The sequence below is a fragment of the Biomphalaria glabrata genome, chromosome 6 (assembly GCF_947242115.1).
Source record: "Biomphalaria glabrata chromosome 6, xgBioGlab47.1, whole genome shotgun sequence".
NCBI classification, from domain to species: Eukaryota; Metazoa; Mollusca; class Gastropoda; family Planorbidae; genus Biomphalaria; species Biomphalaria glabrata.
The window spans coordinates 18,368,225-18,381,747 of NC_074716.1; the positions used below are offsets into that span (position 1 = coordinate 18,368,225).

The 13,523-nt window shown below is 30.1% G+C and overlaps 1 protein-coding gene across 11 annotated transcripts in view; it reads left to right on the forward strand.

The window, feature by feature from the left end:
• LOC106055834 (uncharacterized) overlaps window positions 1–13,523 on the forward strand; it is a 58,470-nt gene that overhangs the window by 40,062 nt on the left and 4,885 nt on the right. For all 11 annotated transcript variants that reach the window (XM_056033049.1, XM_056033050.1, XM_056033048.1 and 8 more), the window contains 7 exons: window positions 2,508–2,598; window positions 3,262–3,639; window positions 6,712–6,931; window positions 9,520–9,659; window positions 10,247–10,345; window positions 11,925–12,015; window positions 12,133–12,364. In XM_056033049.1, coding sequence (XP_055889024.1) covers window positions 2,532–2,598; window positions 3,262–3,639; window positions 6,712–6,931; window positions 9,520–9,659; window positions 10,247–10,345; window positions 11,925–12,015; window positions 12,133–12,364 — 1,227 coding nt within the window. In that variant the 5' untranslated portion in view covers window positions 2,508–2,531. The remainder of the gene's footprint in view (window positions 1–2,507; window positions 2,599–3,261; window positions 3,640–6,711; window positions 6,932–9,519; window positions 9,660–10,246; window positions 10,346–11,924; window positions 12,016–12,132; window positions 12,365–13,523) is intronic.

Consider the following 13,523-nt stretch of genomic DNA (forward strand, 5'->3'; position numbering starts at 1 on the left):
TCACATTTAGACTTTTATATCTTATCTTATACCTTACAGACGTTCTTTCAAAGACGAATTACTGATGTGAATATATTTGCAATCAAAACTAGATTTAGATATTAGTTTGTCTATTCAGATTTGAACTCTTTCCATTGGTGTTTTAAGTTTCATATCTGCCTACTGTCCGTTATGGTGCATAATCCATCAACCAGCTTCCTGCAGTCTCCGCCCTTGGCGAGACTCTCCAACTGTCCCCACGTCTTAAATCTAAGTTAAGTCTGCGTGAAAAATAATTTTTGATATTTTTGTGATAAATCAAGTTTCTTCACGAGTTCAGATATTATGCTTCTAACGTAACTATTTTGTTTTAAACTCGTACATGCTACTGACAAAAGATAACTCAAATGTTTTTAGGGTTGTTTTCAAATTTTGACGAAGTGACGAATACAATGGTATTTTCGTAACATAGAAAATTAGAATAGAGTTTATTTTTCTCTGTGACTTTTCAAGCAGGAAACAAGCAGTTGATTTCATTTCTGTTCGTGTCCGTCAAGAATTTGTTTTAAAACGTTTTGGAAGTCCCCCCCCCCCCCAAAAGAATAAATGTCTTTCCTGCTGAGAGTGGGACACAGAAGGTGGGCAATGACAACGTAAACTTTCAAAATAAACTCTTGCAGTGAATTCAGTAATGAACATGTCCCATTATGTAGTGTAGTGATTTAGTGGTATTTTTGTGAAGATAGGAATTGGTCTAATATGCCAGCTAACTTTTTAGGAAGAAGTCTGACAATATAAGTCTCATTTAGGTTTATTATGTAGCAATTAGTAACTTGAGATGTTGGCACACAATGAGACTTATCACACACTGAGACTACTCCCTCGTTTAATTGTGCAAGGAGTGTGCCGCTAATTAAGAGATAATATTAAGTGACTTAAGAATGAAGAGTGCCATCAACAAACCAGGAAAGTCTTCTCACTTTTCTTAATCGTTTGAGACCTAGCTCGTGCTATGATGATCATTTTGTCGTGATTCTTGCCCTTCCCCTTATTTTGTGCTTTAAATAACTTACTTTAGATAGATCTGAAAAACAAAAACTTAACGGTTTGCAAAAAAAAAAAAGCAAAAAGAAAACAACTTGGTTCTACTTAAATATAAAATGAGTAATTTAAAATATTAATATCATTAACATTTATACATATTCCAGAATGATTTCAATTCCACAATCCTTAATTGTAATGCTGGCATTGTGTGGTTAAATTATATAAGTTTTTCCAGATGTGGCTAGTGATACAATATCCATCCTTAGCTGGAATGGTTATAAATCAACAAAAAACTACTTCATAAAATGGTATACTTTAAGGGCACAACCTGGGATCATATAGCCTAATAATTAAGCACACACAGTACTTCAAGTATATAGACATATAATATAAATATAACCCAGAGATAATGTCCCAAAGTAAAAAAAAATGCGCAGTAAATCATTGAACATGACTTTTTAGTTTTGTCCCTCAGAATATTTCCAGAATTATCTGGATAATTGTTTGTGGGTAAGTAGTAGTCTATTTTTAGCTCTCTTGGACTTCTATGTTTATTTTTATTTCTCCCATAATCTTCCACCAATTTCTAGAATAAATGTGTATGCAAAAGAACGCAGGGTGTTCGTGAAAGTTTAGTTATTAATCTTATAGTTTATGAATGTCTGGTTCATGTTAATTATTTTGCCTGTTAATGACTCATGTTGAAATTCTCTATGACCGTAGCTAAATGGGGTTTTGAATAAAAAAAAAAAGAAAAATAACTCCAGAGATTTTTTAGTTTAAACCCCCCCCACCCCCAATAGATAATCTTGACAATAAAACTTCCCTTTTCGATATAAAATCTAAAGCAAATTACAGCAAACTACAGTCACCTAATTCCAAGAGCGTAGTCAAGAGAGGTTACACATTTCTACCAGTAAGTGCAGTGAATAGTCATCTGCCAAAATTGAAAAACACTAAATGTGGCTCAACAAAGATGGCTAAGACAGATTTTAGGAGACAGTTATAGAGATCGGGTCTCAATCAAGGAAATCCTATGCCGAACTGGGAGTCGACCCCTAAGTTGTGACAGAGCATCGCATGAGGTTTGCGGGACATGTTCTCCGACAAAATGAATTACGCACAATAAAAGTTGCGATGACATACTTGTACAACTTGGCGCCAAACTTTTATGGAGGTCCTCAGAGCAGGTGGGAAGAGGCTTCATACATTACCAGTGACAGATTTTTGTGGAAACAGCTTGACAGCAAATGCGCCGAACGGCGCGGGAGGATCTAAGTCAGTAAGAATAGCACATTAGGTTTTTGAAATAAAACTTTTTTAATAGCAGGATAATGCACTGTAAAAAAATGGGCACCAAGAAAAAAAAATCTCCCCCCCCCCCCCCCTAAATAAAATCCTGGCTACGCCCATGATGAGTTTGTTCAGTTACAAATTATATGGTTCATTTATGTTCAGTTATGATCACTGTTTTATTTTTACAGTTGACACACATGGAATAGTACACAATGTGGACTTGTCTTGGATTAAGTGTCTATACACTGTCAGTGTTTATTGTATGTACAACTCATGTAGGTGAGTGACATCTAAAAATGTTTACATTTGCATATAACTTTACATGTTCATGAGTATACTTATTTCCAAGAAATGCTTGGCATCATGAGGTGCCATGTGTATATAATGTATATAAGTGAAAGTTTTATTGACATACATTTTGTAAGTTCTCTACTAAAATTAAATCTACCACCCTTTCACGTTCCCACCTGGTAACAATAACCCAACATAATATAATTATATAGACAAATGGGTTATATACATTAGCCTTACTTTGTTGAGGGGCATGACATACTATAAAATTGGTTAACATTTAAATAATTAGTTAATGTTCTTAAGAAAGATTAATAATTTTGTGCACAAACTGATTTTTTTTTTAAATTCACCCGCCAGGCGATCCAACATACAGAACATGTAAAAAAACACATGTTCAACTAATTAGGTGTTTAAATAATTACATTATAACATATTCAAATAAATAAGTACACTGTCAATTAATTATGGAACATTTATCACTCCCACTAAAAAAGACTACTCAGCATCTATTTATTTGTGTAAGTGTACTGTGTTAGTGTATGGACTTGTGAAATAATTGACAAACTTGTAGTTCATTTTATGTTATTTTAGAAACAAAATTGTTTAATTTGTTTGAAAGATGATAACAATGTTTATTGTATTCATCAGGTGGCACAGAAATTCTACAAAAGTGTTTGAATGATTTTGAACCTTTTGACTTTGGTTATATTTTCATTTGTATCAATGGAAATTTGACAGATAAGAAAGTACAGAATTTAACTTGTAAAGCTGGAGAGCATCTCTACATTGAAGATTTTGTGCTGTACTTGCCTCGTAAAGAAGATGGTAAATGTCCTCCTCCGGATGGATTTAACTACAAGCATTTTGTAAATGCTTCATGTTTAAACAGAGAATACAAAGAATTATCCAAGAAGATTGTTTCAGTTTTGATGACTTCTCATGAAGATATCATTGGAGTTCAATCATTATTAAATACTATTGTGAATGGCTTGTTTCTTCTAACTGCGCTATTTCAATGTCAAAGAGGTAAGAATTAACAGCAAGCATGTTAATTATTGTTATTTCTGTTAATTTTTAGTTACCCCTTTAAATTTTAAGACTTTCATACCAAATACATATTCATGATATAATCTAGTCATTCTTGCTAATTAGAGATTTTAATGTTTCATAGAATTTCCTTGCCAATTTTGGTCATGTATATATGTGTAAATGAAAAGTAAAATTGAAAAAACATATTTGTTTCCTAATTATTGAGCTAGAAATGTATTTTTAGCATCCCTTAAAAGAAGAAAACCTGCATTAGTTTTGTGTGGTCTGTGTTTTGTGTTTAGATCTCTAAAACTAAAAAAGATTTTGGAAATCAGATTTCATGATTTTTAGAGCTTGCAAAGTTTTGATACTATGACTAGTTTTTAGATTCTGAAATTGAACTTTTTTGTTTTTTAAAATAAAATATGTAGGCCGATTAGTCATAATAATACACTATATCTTTATAACTTTTTACTATTAATAGTAAACAAATAAAATTACAAGGTAGGCTATATGTAGGAAAGAAAATGATTATTTGGTATATTTAAAAAAAAAATACTTATGCATACAGTTACAAGATAAAGGTATTAAAAATATGCTAAGTATTGTAAATATTGTAATACGAACTACTAAAAATTTTGAGAATATTTATTTATTTATTTTTATTTAGCCTTTTGATTCCAGCATATTCTTGATTCAGGTTAAATGGTTCTTAAGTTTTTTTATATAATTTTTTTTTAAATTATATACTGTAATTTAATCATTACCTCAATAATATGAGGATTTCTTGACACAGTGGCATAGTAAGATACTCATGGGCTGGGTTCAAGAATATGATGGTGATCTCCCATCTTCAAATGCATCTGTACATTTTAAAAAGGAAGGGCTAGGTACTCCTTCTAAAAGTAATATTGTCATTACACTCAGTTTAGTTATAACATCTTAGAAGTTGGCCTTATAGTTAATAGTCTCATGACACTCACTGATTAACCTATACAACCTCTTAAAGGTAATTATAAGGTTTTTCATATTAACAAACAAATGTTTTATTATAAATGTAAATGTTATAACAAACAAATGTTTTATTATAAATGTTCTTTTTACACAAATTTGCATTTCAAAAACATTTTTAAAAGTGAGAACTTAGAGAAAGTGTAGATTTGAATACATTGTTTATTGTTTGAGATCAAATTCTATTTTATCAAAGAATAATCACATCAATAGATGTTTTCTGACCTTCTGAGTGATAAAGTAAAAAACATGTGTATCTATTACTAAATTATTGCTGTTTTATGTCTAAATGAAAAGAATCGCAAGTAAATCAAGCATACCTTGTATTCTAGAATTTTTTTTGTAAATTTTTATCAATGTCAATAAGAATAATAAGAAAAAAGTTTTCTAAAATAAAAAAAGCCATTCAAATCTTGTATTAAAGACATTGGACACTGTTACAAATCAACACCCTTGATTTAGCTACTTTTACAGCCCTAATTTTCACACTTTCAAAGTTAAATTAATTACTCTATTAAACCTATAGATATTCCCCAGTTGACTCGAATCAAGAGATTTGTATAGATTTTGCCTGTGAGTTTCCCACATTTTTACTCATTTTGGATTGCTTTCACACTTTTGAAATAGGCAATAAGCAGAACAACATACCAAGTTTTACTATTAATATAAAGATTGTATATACTGTGTATACGTATTTTAATCCATTATAAAAAAAAAAAAAAAGTTTGGATTAGCTAATTACCATTGTTTAATCACCTTTTTCACAAATGATTTTTCCTTCTACAAAAATAAAGTGACTTATCAGTGGTCGCAAATGGTTGTAAAAGTTGTAAGACTTAAAAGGCTAAAATAATAAATAGTAAAAAAAAACATATAAAAATGCACTTAAAAGTAGAAAAAAAACAAAACAAAACAAAAAAACGCTAGGTTTGAATTGCACTTTAACTCATACAGACACAGACAAAGATTTTAAATTTTTTTTTTACTTTTTCTTTATTCTTTTTTTTTTCTTTTCTATACTTTGCAGTTATGTTTCTAACTTTGTTCTTAAGTTGTAATTCAACAATGTCCAGTCTCTTTTCTTTGTACTCAAACAATGTTTAGCTAAGTGTTTTGGAGACTATAGACTGCAATTTAACCTTTTAAGTCTTACAACTTTTACAATCATTTGTGACCACTGATAAGACACTTTACTTTTGTAGAATATACATTTTGTATACATGTACAGATTTTGATATAATATTTATAATCTTTTTGTAGTAACATTTGTATTTTATAAAATAAGATAGTGTTGAGATATTATTAGTTAAAAAACAAGAAAAACATATAAAATATTTTCTTTTGTTTAAAAAGCTTATATGAAGTGTAATTGTATCAATTAGTTTGCATCAGTCGTATAATTTAATTTGTAATAGATTTAGACCAACAACGATAAATCTGTTCAGTTAGAAATATTTTTACAAATTTTTTTGTTTAGCACTAGCAGCTAGTTCATGCTTTAGCTTTCTCAATATGCTTTGATCTGGATCAGTTGGGAAAATGGGGGACATCTGGGTGAATTTTACCATAATTGCTTTTTAAAAGCATTTATAAATAAAAAAGGGGAGAGACCTGAATTCAAACTCATGGCTCAAGCCTACAAATTAACCACTCAGCTAGTGATGTGTGTATGAAAATAGAAGATTTAATAGTTATCTATTTTTTTGTTTGAAATTTACTTTAAAGCAGTGACCTATAAATGGGACTAATTCAGCTTATACCACCACTTCAATCAAGTACAATTTCTTTCCCTTGTTTGAGATACCAATTAAAATAATTAATTACCAATAGTTCATTAACTAGTTAATAAATAGTTTTATTGATTCTTGTCTTGTGCAAAATTTCATCTTGATTTGAGATTGGGTGTCAGAGAAATAAGGTATACAAACTTTTTACCAGTGAGTTGATATAAGCTTTGTAATAAAAAAATAACTCACTTTAATTGACAGAATAATAATTTACCTTTTTATTAAAGAGTCATTTATAAAACTACATATATATTTAACACTTCCTTTGCAGAGAATGTCAATTCAATAGACATATGTGAAGATAACAAGATTGATGGGTTGAGTAAAGGCTTCATGAAATTAAATACAGAGTCACTGAGGGCTATGACATTACGACCATCATCCTGCACATGTTCTGTAGTATCCTCTGAAAAAAACATTACTTTAAGTGCTGTGGATGTCAGGCTAGCAAAAACACAGATATTCAAAAGTTATCAAGAAAATAATTCCAGGTACTAGATCAAATATTAAGAACTTTTCAATGTAAATTGCTAAATGAATTAAATAAAGAAATCATGATGGTTGAACACTTACATGAGAAGATCTAGAATAGTTAGAATAGTTATTCTGTCCAAATTAAGGCTGTGGAATTTATAACAAAATTCACAAAATATTATTTCTTCTTCAAGAGAGAAAAGCTTAGACGCTCTTCACATTTTCTTAATTTAATATGTTCACTTTTATTTCTAAGGGCTAACAGACAAAAGGTTGTGTGTGGTGGAACAGGGATGGGAACTATGAAGGAGGCATAGAAGAGGACTAAAATCGATAGGTCAAACAAGTATAAGTGTGTTTGCAAAGTCACAAATACTAAACTGTGTAAGAAAATGTTCCTCTCAGATTGAGAATGATGACCTAAAGAAGTCTGTGTTAATTTGAATAAGAGGTGGCTTTGAAAGAACAAAGCAATGGTACTTTTCCTTTGGATACAACTATGGGCAAAAGAAGAGGAATGGCTAAACTGTTAAAGTGTATGTCTGTCAGATTGTTCCTTAACAAGAGTAAAGTAATTTAACCCTAAAAACAACTAGAATTCATAGGCCTAAAATTGTGTTGTGAGGAGGGGGTTGCCATAAAGCAGCCATTCAATTGGAACATAAACATAAAAATAGGTAACATAAAAAATTAACAAAAAATTAATTAAGAAGCCATCAAACTTTCTTTTCAACTTGTATGAAATAAAATTAGAGAGTATATTATAAAAACAATTATAGAGTTGAAATAAAACTGAAAATATACCAAGACCTGTTAAAGCTTTATTGTAATTTAATTAACCTTTGACCCCAGTTCTTTTTGTGATCACAGTAAAAAATACAATTAATCAAATGAGAGAAAATTATTCTCTAAAATAAGAACTAAAAAAAAAATTTAAAATGTAATACAAAAAAGTCAACATAAAAACAAATCCTAAATGTCTAGGATCACTTTCTATACAATAACTGAAACATGTTATAATATCTTTCAGCAATAAATGTCATCTTAAATCTTTAAGTTTTCTGCAGCCCAGAAAAAAAAATGGTGGTGATATCCATTTTATTGAAGATATATAAAGCATTAGCAGAAAATAATAAATCAAGAATATGTATGAATAGGCCCTTGTCTCTTTTAAACATTAAACAAACATTTAAAATTGCTTCTATTGCTGACCCAATAGCTATTTCAAATGATCAAAATTCAAATTGATTCATAGTAGCCTGGTAGGTATACTTATACTATTGATATTGTCTTTATCCACAATATTTGGAATAAAAGTAACATGGATTATTATTATAGCTTTTATATAGCGCTACTTTCATGCTTATAGCATGCTCAGAGCACTTTTGTCCAATTCCATTTGTGGACCAGTGGGGGGGGAGGTGGTATGTTTCAGCATCTTTGCATATGACATGCATCAGACATTTTAATTTTTAAATCATGAGCATTTTATTTCAGGTATTTTATTTCAGGTATATTATTATTGCATATATCCTATTATAATAGTACAGATACATGACTTATAATTGAAATTCTTCATTGCTTCACACATATTAAGATTTGTATTACATTTAGTATCATTATTCAGAAGATTGTCATGTATACATCAATTTTTCTATGTCAATTTTTCATATGCAATATATTTTTCCGTGTACACATTTTCACATTAGTACTAACCAAATGAGTTATAATGTCATAATTATTTTTTATATTTCAAAATGATGACATTTTACATGTATTATTTTAACGCATTTCTATTACCATACAAATGCTAAATGGAGGGGGGGGGGTAATATGTCACAGATGCCATTATAGATTTATTTGTATATTTCACATTTAAAAGCTTATGTGTAAATTGAAATATAAACCCTTGACTGAGCCTCAGGAATTACCCCACAAATCTAGATCCTTGACAGCGCCTCAGGTTTTACCCGAGACGTAATTACGATGTTGCAAATCTATTGGTTGATTTGAAAATAAATAAAGACATTTTTAGCGCCAGAGAATTGATGAGAGTAGAAAGAACGCCAGTCGATGAAAGAATTTCCTGGTAGACAGTCACGTTTTCTAAGAGCTCTGATTTAAAGCCTTTGTAATATTACTTGTGCTTGTTGATCTGTAACTTGTACATAAGCTGTACTTACGTTTTATATTTAAATAAAGTTCCAGAGTTGTGTTTTAACAAAGAATCTTTTATTGTGAATCCTAGATCGTCATTTATTCAACTATTTTAATTCAAGTGAAATCCCCGGCACCACAACACACGTTGTGACAATAGCCAAGACAAGCCAAGTTCAAGTGCATTTAGCCTCTCGACCACGCTACCCAGAAAATATATCTGCAAATATCTGACTTTTGTTCCTGAACTAATGCAATTTGTTAGGTCATTTATGTAAATTAGAAACACTAGTGGGTCTAAGACTGTTCCTTGAGGTACAACTGAGTTAACTATTATTGGTGTTGATATGCAGCCATTTATTATTACAGTTTGTTCTCTTCTGATTAGGAAATTCTGAATCCATTGATGTAAAATAGTGGTACTCCCACTTTTTTTTTTTTTTTACAGAGGTTCTGATATTTTTGAAAATGATTCATTGTTATGGAAAATAGATGGAAAAAAAGTAATTACATCAAGATTTACCAAGTTCAATCTGTCAGTAGGCAATAAATTTAATTTTTCCCAAAGTCTTTGGATAGAACTTGAAGGTAAGTAAAAACATCTAGGCACATTAATTTCTTTACTACCAATCATAAAAGTTATTGGTTTCTACAATGAAAGCTAAAGCACTTCATTAAAAAGTAAATGATAACTAATTGAAAGAAATTTTAGCATTGTTTAGAAAGGACTTTGGCGGAAAAAGAGCTTTACCTTCAATGCACATATATGTCTTGCAGAAAAGAAATTCATTGACATTTCTAAGCTTAGATGGCCTCAGTCTAAAAGGTTTATAATAAAAGAATAGAGTCAAATGTGTGAAAAATGCTCAAAATGCATTTAATTCCTTGAGAGTATTAAAAAAAAGTCTTTCAGAAAATGATTGCCAATAGTTAGATAAGAAGAATTAAATGAAATCATAAATATAGAAATTCTGTACAATTTTTCCCTCTGCTCAATTACATAAAATATTAACACACAAACACACACACCACTCACACATGCAACAAGCACACTTATACATACATTTATCTATTTATACATTTTTATATTTATTTTTATATATTTAGATTATATTGATTAAAAATACTTAAATTTAACCAGGTGTTAAATATAATTTTTAATCAAATTTCTTTAGGTTCAGGTACAAATACTATGAATATAACATGTAGCCCATTGTTCAACAATGAAAGTGATCGTGCTGACGTATCTCATGAATCTAATTCAACTGGACTTGGTAGGTTCTTGAAATGTTCAAGTCCTTCTATTGCAATATTTCTTTTAAGAATGATAAAAACCAAACAGGCTATGTTTTTTCTGACAACAAAATTGTACACAAAACAATCAACCCAAATGTAACAAATATTTAAAGATTGTGATCTTGCTTGCAGTTAAACAATATCACATTTATAATGGCAGCTTTAAAACAATATGACAAAACAAAAGCTATTCTTGTCCAGGATTGAAGCGTACCTTTGATTACGAAACACTGCTTAGCCGCAACACTAGGATAAATATTATCTCACACTAGACCATGTAGATCCCCCCCCCCCCCCCCCCAAAAAAAAAAAAGGAAAATCATTTCTATCACTAATAGTGGATAGTTCTGTATTTGCAACTAAGAGGCCACCTGGCCACATGAACCACCCAAAGTTTGCCCACTTGCTTCAACAATAATTAAACAGGGCTGAAACAAATTTGGAAAAATAGGAATTCATTCATTCATAAAGACCCTGCCATAACTCTCTCTTTCAACAGAACAACATCATATATACATTAGGATATACATGCTTCAATAAAATGTAGCAGTTAAACTGTGAAGCTAAGTTTTGAAACAAAACTGTACCCTTGTACATATATAAAAGAGGTACTAATAGAAAATATTCAAAAAGAGAAAAATTGATTGGTTAGTGTCTCAACTATTTTTCACAACATTCTTTATTGTTCAAGGCCTGAGTAGATTCTAATGTTTGTGATGATTCAACAGCTTGCTTTTCATTGTTGAAAGGCATAACAAGTTGTCACACTTGATTCCTGCAGCCTTTATCAACATGAATTTGAGCACAGTTATATAACCTAACATTAGAAGCTGTTAGATATAGAAAATATGGATTGGGGAGGGGATGACATAAGAGTATATGTACAAAATTCTATTTACTGCTTTCTCTTCCAACTCCTTATTTCTTCACTCTTTTCCTTCTCATTCTCTTGACAAATTGTCGTGTATCATTAGTGCTTAATTAATAACTTGAATTTATCAAACTATTAATTTGTTTCCTTGTAGTTTATATCAGTATAACTAGAAATATAAGATATACTTATAAATTTTACCTTATTACTTTGCCGATCAAACTAGACTGGTAAGGATTCTAAAACTAAAATTCAAATTGGTGTAATGGTAAAGTACAAAAATCCTCTAACAATGCCTTTATGTGTTGCCTATAGCATAAAGCAGTTACCTAGAATGTGTACACTATGGTCTTGCTATTTATACATTTATTCAATTTATTTAGCTCTGCATTAAATAACTTACTTTGAGTGCTGTTTTATATCACTGTTAGAAAATCATTGTTATGAGATTCCATTAATTCTTTGTAATTATTATTTTGAAAAACTATTTTTGGTCTAGTATTTTTATACTTTACTATTGAAAAAATAATCATATGTTAAAATTTAATTTGTAATTCGCATGAATAGTATTTTAAATATTTTATTCCCAGTAGCACCTACTTATTTGAGTTTCCAATTTGTTTATTTGTAAATTTGTAATATTCTAGAGCAATCTAATAGTACAATTATTTCATTTTTATTTTCAGCAATTGAAATCATTGTAGGCCTAGCTATTGGAGGATTTGTAACTCTCGTGGTGCTTATCATTTTGATGGTGCTTGTGGTCTCTAGAAGAAGGTAGGTTTACTTTGTTGAATAAGTAGCTTTACTCACTTAGACCTCGTGGGTGGCAAGCTGTCTGGAGTATAACTTTAAGAATAACTAGTTCATGCTTTAAATTTTTATTTTTTTAAGAAATAGAACTGAGCAAGACAGCTTGACAAAAAGAGCACCATCAACATCTTTCTCAGAGATTAAAGAAGCTATCTACGCAGAGCCAGATACTCCAGTAGCAGAAACAAAGACCCCCCTGGTGTCTTCCAACTATATGGAGCTAGAAAAAAATAATATTTATGCTGAACCTGGACCGGCAAATAATAATTTCAAATTGGGTGATCTTACTAGTCAATCATGTACAGATGAGGAGGTAGATCAATTATTTTAAATTTAAGTCTTTTGTAAATGATATGTGTATATTTAACTGATCTATTAATTACTGTAACTCAGCCATCAGTATTCATAGACCATTCTCTATTTCATCTTTTCTGTTTCCAGAACAAAGTTGTTATAATATTGACAGTTGAATGTATTTTAAGTGAATTATTAACCAGTATCTTGATAATTTAAAATTGCATGTATTTAAAATGTGTGATATTAACTTTGAAAAATCAAGTTAACCTGTGCATTGCTCTTGCTTATCTTTCATCTTCCGCCTTTAAAAATATTGAAATAATATTCAATAAATATTGATTTTAAAGAAGTGAAAAAACTTGGGGTGGAAATGTAAATGTATAAAACAAAATCTATGAACTTAATACAGCATCGGAACCAGGAAAATCACTAATATTCAAAACAATATTTCATAGCAAACAAGATTATTGAAAGGCTAGAAAGATGCTGTTACAACTTTAAAAGTAGACAAGATTTAGAAATCAAGTGCTTTACCACTTAGCCACCATGGCCCCACATATTCATGCTAAACAGCAGTAACAATAACAGCAATAACATGTAGGAATATGAAGGACTAGACCTCTGTCCTTGCTATGGCTGGAGTAACCAAGAAAGGGCTGATGAAATCAAGACAATCTTAGAGCAATAAATAGTAGAAATACTAGTTATTTAATTTCATTTAATTCAATTTAATCTCAAAATAGAAAGGTTCCAACCAGGTTTATTAAAAGAAATTTGTACAAATCTAATGAAAAAAAAAATCCAAACAAGACCCACTCTAGAGTTAGGGATGTTAATTCTTTCTTTGAAATCACTCAAATACAGAAAATTAAATCCCCCAAAAAGCTGTGAGATTTGTATAGTCTCTGTAAAAATTGTTACATCAAGGTAAAAATCACTAAATTTAGAGTCTTTCTGTGTCATAAGATCTAGGTAGCAATACTATACAACTTTTAACAATAAGGGCCTACTTAAAAATACTAATAATATCCTAGGAAAATAATTTCTTATTTCATAATCTCAAACAAAAATATTTAGAATTATGTTTGAAGTCCCATTCAATCTGTGGGTCTATATTTGCCTGGAAAAAAAAATTAATTAGTTGAGTCAATGCAAATGACTAGATTAAAACATAA